This window comes from Amborella trichopoda, chromosome 1, assembly GCF_054954075.1.
Source record: "Amborella trichopoda isolate Santa Cruz 75 chromosome 1, AtrichopodaSantaCruz75HAP2 v2.0, whole genome shotgun sequence".
Taxonomy (NCBI): domain Eukaryota; kingdom Viridiplantae; phylum Streptophyta; class Magnoliopsida; order Amborellales; family Amborellaceae; genus Amborella; species Amborella trichopoda.
In genome coordinates this window covers 23,563,017-23,575,746 of record NC_142336.1, presented here as the reverse complement: position 1 = coordinate 23,575,746, position 12,730 = coordinate 23,563,017, and the positions used below count along the sequence as shown (strand labels likewise).

At 37.8% G+C, this 12,730-nt stretch overlaps 1 protein-coding gene across 15 annotated transcripts in view; it reads right to left on the bottom strand.

The window, feature by feature from the left end:
• Positions 1-7,124, bottom strand: part of LOC18432740 (phosphoesterase) — a 46,906-nt gene extending 39,782 nt beyond the window's left edge. For 6 of the 15 annotated variants that reach the window (XR_016045886.1, XR_016045887.1, XR_016045888.1 and 3 more), the window contains exons 1-4: positions 6,790-7,124; positions 6,388-6,414; positions 5,369-5,443; positions 5,175-5,258 (exon numbers count right to left, since the gene is read on the bottom strand). Coding sequence is in view for 8 of the 15 variants with exons in the window: in XM_088853793.1 (XP_088709919.1) it covers positions 5,175-5,258; positions 5,369-5,443; positions 6,388-6,414; positions 6,790-7,029 (426 nt within the window). In the remaining 7 variants the exon portion in view is untranslated. Of the gene's footprint in view, positions 1-5,174; positions 5,259-5,368; positions 5,444-6,293; positions 6,415-6,789 lie in introns of all 15 variants that reach the window. The other 9 variants (XR_016045889.1, XR_016045890.1, XR_016045891.1 and 6 more) reach the window with 3 other exon arrangements.
• Positions 7,125-12,730: the final 5,606 nt, after the last annotated feature.

The following is a 12,730-nucleotide window of genomic DNA, read 5'->3' as shown; positions in this document are numbered from 1 at the left end:
GTTCCTTCATAGTGCTGTTCAATCTAAATCCCAGGGTTGTTTCCCAAGCTTTGGTGTACATAAACCTTATTGGTTCTGCGTTTGGTGTGGTGATGTTCGTGTGGCTCCTCTTTAAAGATCGATATTAATAGAGGAATCATGGACCAGTTATGAGGCTTGTGGGCAACCATTGACTATTCGTCAAAATTTTCTCTCAAAAACCCTAGGGTTGTTTCCATCTATTAAAGTATCCCTTAGTGCCAACGGAAAATTGAAATACTTGACTGTGGACAAGCTAATGCATATGATAGTAGGTATGAAGAGTAAATGAGAAATAATTACAGAATCATGACTTGATTATAGAGCAGTATGGAACTTCAAGTAATTTGCAAATGTGATGCCTCTTGACTTTGCTAAAGAAATTTGAGACACACTGAAAGCAACATATTTCATCAAATAAGAACATCTATTGAGTATATGAACTGTTTGAGAAAATGTTTCGATTACAACATGGTAATAAGAGTGTGAGCAAATATTATAGTGCCCTTAGAGAAAATCTATATCAGCTTATATCCGATGATCTGGAATTACAGAGGAAGCAGCATGAAGATTGCAATGTTGCCAATTTTTTATGGGGTCAGATATTCACAAAGTCGGATGTGGTGGCCAGGGCGGTTTGCGGGCCGGGCTGCCTAGGAATAAGGACTCTCTTGTGCGGGGGGTGGACAAAATGAAAAAATATCAAAAAAGAAAAGCAAAAAACAACAAAACATCATCCATTATACAAAAAAAGAAAAAGGTCAAATCCTAATTCAATTTTTGTATTGCACTAAGCTCTTCAAGACAAATTTGATATAGGTCCAAACCGCAAAATATTCATAAAACATTTCAAGCTTTCAACTACAAACATGCAAAAATATCATAAAAGACAAAAAAAAGAAAAAGAATATCAAATTATTCACATCATAATACATTATACTCGAAAATATAAAACTCAACTAAAATATTGTAATGCACTAGACTTTTCAAAATGAAACTCATATTGGCACAAACCAGCGATATGTGGCCGCCAAAAGTCCTCATATGAGACCACTCCAAGCTCCAAAAACTATCTCGAAGTATTCCTTTTGTTTTCGGAAGAAAGTGAAAAAGTTCAAAACATTTCGATCTTGCATAAAATCTCAAATCCCAAATTTTTGAGAATTTCTCTCTACCATGCACAAGAGGGGTTTTGGGGGACTAGAATGTCCCCGCAAACCCCTTTCCCCCCATTTCAGGGCAGAAAAAATCTCAAAAATTCCCTCAATCGAGGGTAGTTTTCCTTCCTTGGTGTCCTTCACAAGGTGCCTAGACGCATGGCACCCAGGTGGCCCACCCCAGCCACCATGGCCAAATTTTCGAACTATGTGGAATCTTAATCCTGAGTACCATTCTATTTGTGGAAATATTTTCGCAAGCAGTGAGCTACACCCCTTAATAATGTGCATGCGCGAATTCAATTTGTCAATATATTTGTGTCTCCTCAGCTTCTTCTAACTCTAGTGTTAGTGATGGATCAACATTGAATACATTTATGGGGAGAGGTGAAGGAGGCAGAGGTTTCGAACTTGGTCATGACTTGGGAAGAGGCTGTGGTAGATGTTGATGGAGGCAGGGGTCATGGAACTCAAAAGTGTGCGCCGTGTGGGCATACAAATATGGTCGATAAGTGTTGAGATAAGATGGTAATCCTGCTTGGGCAAATCAGATTATTACACATCTGAGGGTGATGATGTTTATCTAGACCTAGTGATCATCAACAATAGTCAAATTTTGTTGGTGACTCTGTATTCTTTCGAGCGAAGAATATAATAAGTTGTTAAACAACTATAGCAGCCTACTGTGCACCATTCCACTTCCACTGCCACCCTTGCTAACTTAGGCACTTGTGTTGTTCTTGCATCTCAAAAACCTACTCCTTTGATTATTGAATCAAGAGCTTCTGACCACATGATTGGTGTGTCCTCTGTTTTTGTAGATAAGTATATTAACTAATTCCTTTATTACTTTGGCAGATGGATAACAATTTAGTGTGTCTAGACAAGATACAGTTATGCGGCTTATACCTACTTCTTCCTTTTTTCTGTCCTCTACAATTATGTTCCAAAGTTTCATTTTAGTTCGTTGTCTGCAAGTAAACCAACCAAATCTCTTCACTGCACCGTAAATTTATCCTTCTTTTTGTGTCTATCAGGATCTAAGGACGAGGAGGACAATTGGTGGCAAGTAAGAGTTAGGTGGCCCATACTATTTGGACCATAACCTGATTTGATATTGCCCTTCACTCTGCCGTGTCTCCCTTCTTATAGCATTGTGAGCTAGGCCATCCTTTGCTCAATAACTTGAAGCTGTTAGTCCCTTCTTTAAAGCCCGTGTCTACTTTTATATCGTGAGGCTTGTCAGCTCGGCAAGTATCATAGGGTGTTATTTCATCCTATAATTGATAAATGGAAACCTGCTCTATTTACAATTGTTCTTTCTAAATCTAAGCTCCTGCTAGATTACAAAGTTTGTTTGGCAATTAGATATTTTGTAACTTTCATGGATGATTATTCATGACTGACATGATGATATTTAATAAGATAGATCTGCGATCTTCATTTTTAAATTGTTTCACAAGGAGAACCAAATTCAATTCAATAATAATGTGTGTTTTTACATTTTGATAATGCTAAAGAGTATCTTTCCAGACTTCAAAATTATTTTGCTCAAAATGAAATTATATATCAAATTTCTTGTGTGCATATTCCTTAGCAGAATAGGGTTGTTAGAAGGAAAAATCAACGTTTACTTTGAAGTAACCCACACTACTAATTAATATGCATGATCCGAAAGTTTATTGGGGTGATTCCTTGCTCAGCTCATGTTATGTAATTACTCATATGCCCTCTTCAGTTTTGAAAGAAAAAGCACCACTCTATTCTCTCTCTGAATACTCCATTGTTTGTTGTTCCTCAAGTGTTCGGGTGTTTGCTTTGTTCATGTGTTAGGTAATGGTAATGATAAGTTAGATCCTCTAGCTTTCAAATGTGTTTTTCTACGGTATCCACGCTTCCAAAAAGGGTATCCTTGTTATCATCTTGGTTTACGAAAGAGATTTGTTTGTGCTAATATTACCTTTTTAAAAAAATACTTCTTATTTTTCAGAAGAGGGTTGTATGCTTGATGAAAATTTCTTTTATCCAGCTGTGGAAGAAGCCTCACAGGCCCTATCTTCTATAGTTCCTCTTCCTATCCCTACTGATACTTCTTCACCTCAGTTACCCGAACTTGCTGAACCTATTACTTCTACACATCATGATGTCCCCTTGGAGCAGCCCATAAACGTCTACACGAGAAGGAAAGTGTAGGATGGATAGGACACACTGACTCACCGGACTACCCAATCATCATCTTCACCTACAGATCCATTTCATGTTTCTAACTCATGTTCCATGTCTAGTGATGATCCTATCGCCATCCGTAAAAGGTATCGTACTCAACATCGCATTGCTCATTTGGTTACTTCGCTAATTTGTCTCCATCCTATCAAAGTTTTGCTTTAGCTATTTCATCTCTTTCTATCCTTAAGTCTTATTAGGAAGCACTTTCTCATATTGGGAAGAAGAAAACCATAGAAGAGGAAATGGATGCACTTAACCTAAATGATATGTGGGAGCTCATTGAGTTACCATCTAGAAAAGGGTTGCCACTAGGTTTATGCAATAAAATATCAGCCTGATGGCATCATCAAGAGATTAAAAGCCAGATTGGTTGCCAAAGGATACACCCAAACCTTTGGCGTTTATTACTTTGATTCCTAGAAAATACCTTAGCTAGTCCAACTTCTTTGTGCAGATCAAAGCATGGCATTAGCTTGTCTCAAAGAAAATATATGACAGATTTGTTGACAGATATTGCAATGTTAGGCACTAAACCAATCAATACGTCAATACTCCAATGGATTCAAATACAAAACTGTTAGCAGATAAGGAGGAGTTGTCTGAGGTTTCAAGAAGGTACAAATCACTAGTAAGCAAGCTGATTTGTCTGCCCATCACTTGGTATGATATTGCTTTTGTAGTAAGTGTAGTGAGTCACTTTATGCATTCTCCCAATATTCCTCCCTCGGATGCTATTTGTAGAATTTTGAGGTATCTAAAGGGAGCTCCAGGTAGAGGTCTGGTTTACCAATCAAATAATCATTTGACCATTGAGAGTTACTCAGATGCTAATTGGGCAGGTTCTCCATCTAGGCATGGGTGATATTCATTTTCTAGGTTAAGGGAGGGTGTTAAAAATCCCCTTTTATCTTTATTTCTCTTTCATTTAAGTTATTAGGACCTAATGTCTTATTTCCAGTTTGTATGGGAAATATTGTCTTTTTTAAATCTCATCAATATAAAAGAGACATGAGAGGTGCATGAGACAAAAAAAACTATTACATCAGCTCTTCTTTCCCTGTTTTCTTCTCTCTCTCTCTCTCTCTCTCTCTCTCTCTCTCTCTCTCTCTCTCTCTCTCTCTCTTGTTTAACACACTTCAATTCTATTTTCATTTGAAAAGGTTCACAAATATGTTTATTGTACACATCCATACTTTATGGATAAGTTCCCAGATGTCCCATGTCTAAAAAGAAATTCTTGATGTTGTGGTGTCCAATACTCACATTGTGTAGGGAACCCAACCGATGCTCCATGTCATCGTAACATAAACAAATAAATGCATGGCCCCCATATCAAAAATGGGTATATCATCCAGTGATATCCACAAAACAGAATTATAGCTTATTGCTAGGAAATGGCAACTGTGGACCAACTTATAGAGTTGCATCCCCCATCTATATTTGAGAATGACATGCATATATGAATAGAATATATATTACTTCACAGCATATGGTTCATATTCTAAATAATATCCAGTGAATACATGAATTTGTGCATGTATAATATATAATATTTCACAATACGGACCAAATTTGGCCCTTGATGACAGGGCAGAACACACTCACCAACATAAAACTCCTACTGAAAACCACAACACAAAAAATATGTCCCACCAACAGTTGGAACCATCAAAGGCATGATAATTTATTTTACTGATAATCAAAGGCATGATCATTTACTTCCACAGGAGCCTTTTCAAGGGCCCTAACAAACTATTACGGCACAAAACGCACCTTATTTTCCTCCACATTACCATCACCTTCACCTTGCATTTTGTCAACACTAGATCCTGCCACTTCTTTATATATTCCATATGTCTAGCAAAATTAAATACAAGCAAGGTCACAAACATGACTCTAATAAATGGAAATTGTGAAAAATGGTTAAAGCCATAATTCATACATAATTGCCTAGAAGACAGTCTCACCTTCAATTTCTTTGAACTTCCCTTATCCTTTTCCTCAGCATCTAAAGAGTTAAATGCTTTACGATTATGAGCAACCTGAGCATATTCAAGAGACTGCAGTAACTATGAGGTGAATGCCTCCATCTTGTGAATATTCAAGCATTTCATTCATCTATTTAACACTTAAACAACCCATACAAATATGCATTAGTGGTCCCTTCAAAAGTTCGTGTTTGGATATAGACGTAATATTACATTAGTTATATGTGAGACAACTGTAAAATGTTCACTATTATGTCCATTCGCATTCCAGTGAAACCCTCTTTTACTTTCGCATGGTTTTAGTACCCTCTTTTTTAAAAAAACTAATTATCCTCTTCTTCTATGAAATTGTTAATTGATGCATCCCTAAATCTAGAAGAAGGATTCTTGAAGGTTCTAAAGAAACCTATAACAAAATTAAATTATCCTAAGAAATTTCTAAGAAACTTCTCCAGAAATATCTAGCAATAAACTATTTTTTAATGAAGTATCTAGGAACCTTCTATAAAAATTTCTTTATAAATTTTTTAAAAATATCTTCCAAAATCAATGGCTCGCCTATAAATACCCATCCATTCCAGCAACTTAAAATTGAGAGATGTCTTGAGCCTCCTTTGAGAGTGAGTGACTTCTCTCTAAGTGGTGAGTGATTCCCACATGAGGTTGAGTGAATTACCTCCTTATTTCTTCCCTTCTTATCAAAAACAGTTGTATTCAGCTTTGTATTGAAATAGAAGAGTCAAGTTCCATTGTATTGTGCTCTATTTCTTAATCCTATTGCCTTAAAATACATCATTAATGGGGTATTGCATGCTTTTAGTCTTAACATAGAGTACCACATTATGCACTTAAATAAAGTATAGGTCCCTACTTTATGAGTGAAAAATACGCATCTATTGCAGACCAGTGGGAAAATAATCATTGTATTATTGCTTATGATCCTTCCATCATTATGGTTTGTTCACCGACAGTCTTGAATGCCCGAATGCAGCATGTACCTTTCGCAATGCTTCCTGATCAATGTGCTGAAACAACAAAAAGAACAAAAATAAATAAACAAACAGAGGGCATTGGTAACAAATTTTCGCCACAACATCGTGATGAAAGGATCGAATAACCAAATAAATTGAGAATAGAAAATGAAAAGACAAGCAATATTTCTCCAAGCACTTCCATACTCGCCCAAATGCTAAAAATTCAAGTGTAGGAACTTGGCCAAGAAATTTCTGGCAAGTAACAAAAATCTCCAAGAAAACATTAAAAATAAATAAATAAAACTGGAATACAAAATTTCAGGAGAGATACAAGGAGTTGGAAATAAGAGAAAAAAAGGATGATTGAGCTTCGTATTCATAACCAAAGAAAGCATTCAAAATAGTTTGATAAGAAGTATAACATACAAGAAACGCCGGGCTAATTGACGCTACCTTCAGTAAAGAGAAACCACTAATCTTCTCTCCAATAACCTCGTGCGATTCAGAAGGGAAACAGTCGATATGATGCCATTTCGTGACATCGAAATTACCAGGTCCTTTACTTACGATTCCGAGCCTCAAGCAATCCTTAGATATGGTAGCTCCACACTTTTTGCAGGAAGACCTTGCGGACTTTGCATACTCTGCAACTATCTTCGAAGCCATGGATGTCAAATTCAAAGCACCAGTCCAAGAAGGGCACCCTAATTTGAGGTGAACGCATGGAGCGATTAAGAAAGCCAGTTCTATTCCCAAATCCTTGAAATGAGACTGAACTATTATATTCCGTGCGCCAATTATTTTCCCGCTCCTTCCAAGGAGAAATAACTTGCAAAACCATCTTAGAAGGATGTTTGCATAAAACTGCAGCCTTAATTGATTATCTCAACATCGATGTATGGATATAGAAAATCAAGATTTCGAAGTCCCAAAACTAGTGTATTCGTATTATTTGGGTTGTTTATTTTCAAGATTTGTATATCTGTTTATAAATTTACTTGAACTATATTTAGAGTTTAAATTTTTATAATTAGAAATAGAAAAGATTATCCAACATCCTAATAAATTTTGACACCAAATATTTTATAATAAAATTTGGAGGTGCGTCCTCCTTTAACTGTTTAAGGGATGGTTTTTCAACTCCTTTTAGGAAAACAGGTACTTAAGGTTTTTATGGTCTGTAAATACCTTAAATTGGACTCCATAGAGATAGTGTCTCCAGATTTTCAGGTCAAATACTAGTGTCTCCAGATTTTCAGGGCAAATACAATAGCCACAAGCTCTAAATCATGGGTTAGGTAATTCTGTTCTACGGCTTTAATTGTCTGGAGGCATATGCAATGACCTTCCCTCGCTGTATAAGCACACATCCGAACCCTTTATAAGAGGCATCAGTGTAAAATGCAAAGTCCCCATTTCCTTTTGGTAAGGTCAGCATCGGAGCCGTAGTCAGTCTCTTCTTTAGCTCTTGAAAACTTTTCTATCGGTCATTTGACCATACAAAAAGCACATTCTTCTGGGTTAGACGAGTAAGAGGGAGCATTATTTTTCTAAAATCCTTCTACAAAGCGTCTATAATAACCTGCTAACCCCAGAAAACTATGAACCTCTGACACATTTGTTGGTCTTCCCCACTTGAGCACGGCTTCAATCATAAAAAGGTCAATCGCGACCCCATCTTTAGAAATAACGTGCCCAAGGAATGCCACACTAGGAAGCCCGAACTCACTCTTGCTCAACTTGGTATATAACATTTCTAATCTTAAAGCCTGAAAGATCACTCTCAGGTGCTGGTCATGCTCTTCAAAGCTTTTCAAATACACCAGAATATCATCAATAAAGACCACAACAAAATCATCTAAAAAGGGTCTGAAAATTCTATTCATCAGATCCATGAAAACAGTTGGGGCATTAGTTAATCCGAACGGCATTACTAAAAACTCATAGTGGCCATATCGGGTTCTAAATGAGGTCTTGGGAATATTCCCCTCCTTGACCCACAGTTGATGATAACCCAATCGGAGATCAATTTTAGAGAATAGAAGCTGGTCAAATAGGTCATTAATCTTAGGCAGGGGGTATTTGTTCTTCATTATTACTTGATTCAACTGTCTATAGTCTATGCAAAGCCTCATGGATCCATCCTTCTTCTTCACAAACAGAATCGGTGCACCCCAAGGTGCACACTGGGTCGGATGAATCCCTTTCTCAACAATTCCTGCAATTGCTCCTTCAGCTCCTTGAATTATGCTGGAGTCATCCTATAAGGGGCTTTAGAGATGGGAGACATGTCAAGAACCACATCGATCTCAAACTCTATATCTCTTACTAGAGGCAAGGAGACAATTCCTCGGGAAAGACCTCTTGGTATTCTCTTACCACTGGTATCTCTTCTAACTTGGATTGGACATCCCGATTCTCTACCACATAGGTTAAGTATCCAACACATCTTTTAGTCAAAAGATGGTAAGCCCAAAGGTGCCACAGTTCCGAAGGGCACTAGAAAACTTTTCCAAGTTGTCGTAGTTCTTGTCTCCTCCCAGGATTGCCTCACCGAACTCCACCAATGCTCAGCATCCCCTTCTAACATAAAGGTCCCCAGTCTCACTTTCTGCTCATCATAACAATGCAACACTTCGAAAGTCTTTTCTACTTGCCTCCTCCATTTTTCAGCCTTTTCCACTCCTCCGTATCCCAAGAATGCTGGAGGTGCAAGTCTTATAAACCTCTCAATTAAACCACTATTTGACTGGTGTGGGGAAGAAGCAGCTGGGCCCGGCATATTGTCCATCATTTGAGTCCTAGCCCCAAGCGTCTCGAAGAATGCCTCAAAGGCCTCTGTGTTCCCATTACTCGAGGTCAAGTTATTGACATGAGTCATCGTCATCTCAACCTATAACAGGAACACCCAATTACTAGCATATCCAAAACCACCCTAAGGATACTTCTAAGATTCTCTAGACCAAGAATCATATCCTGACTGCTCTGATACCATAAATTGTCACAGCCTCGGTTCCTGCCCCCTTGACGTACATGTCGGAGGGAACAGGGTGCGAGACCGCAACCAAAGGTAGCGAATGCCACTCAGGTGGGAGTGTGCTCAATGCTTTTGAAAACAATGAATCAAAGCAAACCATGAAAGAAAACAAAACTCCAAACACAACCATCAAAAGCTGGCCAAACTAAAATCAAAATATATACAAGAGCTCCAAATTATTACAAATATGTTTAAGACACTAGACGCCCAACAAAATTACATAACACTAAAACAAAACAACTATATGGCCAAATTGCCATCTAAAACCTACAATCAAACAGAAGCTTCCTTGTCAAGTTCGGAGCTCCAACTATCACCGCGATCACCCACCCATCCATCCTCAAATCGCGAGTTATCACTCTACAATAGAGAAAGTCAAAGGAATGAGCTATGAAGCTCAGTAAGTAGATCAAAGTGTCATGCATTCCTGCCTATACACAGTTATTCATAACCGTCCCCAAGATTTATGCAGGTTTTACAACATGGGGGTCATGCATCACAATTCTTTTTATTAGCAATGTATCGTGAGTAATTTCTTTCATGATGGAGCAAGCACAAATCAGATATCACATGAGCTAACAGTCTATCAAACCGTTATATTGAAATAATAGATCAATAATTCAAGGAAACATATAATAACTGCAGGCAATCCTAATATCACCTATTCCCGAAGTAGAAGCCTTATCAATCTGGTCAAGACAATCCCATTGTTTAGAACTTCTACCATTACTCAGGAGGGAAGACAATGACATATGGATGACTTGTTTCGTAATACCTTCACACACACACACAATTCCCAACGCGCTTTGAGGCTTTTGATATGTGGTGGCCTTGCAAGACACGACCATCATTTACTCTCTAACTGCAAGGTGTTACACCATTAATGGATGACCCATTGTGTAGTGCCACTTATACATATATTGGGGGGCACGATCCACCCATATGACTCGCACCCTAACTCCCTTTATTTCATCGAGAGTCAAACAAATATTTCAACTGCCGGCATAACTTTCGTATCATATCATATCACATTATACTATCAACGAATGACCCGTTGCATAGTGCCTCATATTACATTTGTGACATGTCTTATTACAATCATGCACATTCAATAATTCATAGGCATGTCTTATTATAATCATGCACATTCAATATTTCAAAGCATGTCTTATTACAACCATGCACATTCAATATTTCAAAGCATGTCTCATTACAACCATGCGCATTCAACATTTTAAAGCATGTTTCATTACAACCATGCACATTCAATAATTCATATGCAAGTCTTATTACAACCATGCACTTTCAATATTTCAAAGCATGTCTTATTACAACCATGCACATTCAATAATTCATGGTCATATCTTATTACAACCATGCATATTCAATATTTCAAAGCATGTCTTATTTTAACCATACATATTCAATAATTCATAGGCATTCACTATTTCATAGCAGAGCAAAAATTCTAGTGTGACAGTCTTACCAAAAAATGGGCATGACTTCCAATCTATAGGAAATTTCATCATGGTTCCAAAACTATTTTGAAAATAGACTCATTCATCTTTCCTTTAGAAGTGGTTTGGTCTCATTCTAAGACATTTTGGTTAGTAAACAATGCTACACAAAACATGTGATAGTTATGGAAAACATAGATGAAATTCCAGTGTGGTATCCTTGTAGAAAAACGCACATAATTTTCAAATCACAAAGAATTTGATCATGCTTCCAATACCATTTTCAAAATAGATTCATACATATTTCTTTTAGAAGTAGTTTTAACTCATTATGACATAATTTGGTCAATAAACCGTTCAATACAAAAACATGTAAAGTTTCTGGAAAATTTCTTGTTATCACTACAACGATATCTTTGTAGAGACAGGGGTATAATTTATAAACCACGGGGAATTTCGTTTTGATTCCAAGACCATGTTTAAAGTAGACTCATCATATTTCATTCAAAAGTAGTTTGAGTTCATTCTGATATGTTTTGGTTAATAAAAAATTTAATACAAAAACATGAAGAGTTTCTGGAATTTCTTTCACAATTCTGACATGTTCTGGCAAATGACTTATTACTTTCCAATAAAAAAAGATATTGATGTGGGGTCTTTTCCCTTTTAAAATAGAGTCAAAGGGTACTTCCCCACAAAATTTAATAATCAATAAAGGCAATTTTAGTGCTTAAACAATTACTCAAAGGAGAGTCACAATCCTGGAAAAACAGAGTGCATACTTAACAAAATTTAGAAGCATCTTTCCACAATCACATCCATATCCTTACTCAATTTTCATGCTTTAACAATTAAGTTTAACATGCATCAAACAAGGCATAAAACATGGGATCTTAAATCCACTTACATGCACCAAAGATTCCAAGTTTTTCCCCACACAGGCTAAGCTTCCAAAATGGTTTCAAGCTTGAGGTTCTAAGTATTTTGAAAGGGAGGTCATGGGAGAGAGAGAGAGAGAGAGAGCAAAACTCTTGAGAGGGGTGTGAAGGGAGGTACTTATAAGCCAAGAGGGGGAGGCAACAGGCACGTGGCATACAAGGGGCACACAAGTGTCATATAGTGGCATACAAGTCGTATTCAGTGGCATACATGTGCCACATGACACTCATAGAAGTTTCTGAACGGCCCTATACATTCACTATCGCCCTATACATTCACTATCGCCAGCAATGCTCACGGTGGCATCGTGCTCGGCGGCAACGCACACAGCGGCTTCCTCATCGGCAGCAACGCTCACGACAGTAATGCGCATGGTGGCAACACGTACGACAACTTCCTCCTTGGAAGCAATTCTCACGGCAACAACGCACATGGCGGCAACATGCGCAACGGCTTCCTCCTTGGCAGCAACGCTCACGACAGTAACGCGCATGGCGGCAACATACATGGCGGTGATGCGCACAGCGACATCACGCACGTCGGTGACGCGCACGGTAGCATCCTCTTCAAGCATGGCGGCTTCCTTCATCACACATGGCGGCTTCCTTCGTCACGCACGGTGGGTCCTTACAAGGATCTCAAATCTGTTTTCATAGTGAATGATATTGCTGGATTTGTTATAGAAAATTGTTACAATGTTGTCCATGACCTAACTGCTATGGAAAATTGTGATGATGTTGCTAGATCCGAAAGATCTTAGATCTCCAGGATCTAATGAAGATTTGTGTGATGTTAATGTTGCTGATGCTTGAGTTCTCTTTGCATCTTGTGTTAATGTTGCTGATGTTCTGATTGCTGATGGTCATGATCGTAAGGCTATTGACGCTCATGATCTTTTTGGTGTTATTGTTCCTAATGTGGGAGGTGTTCATGA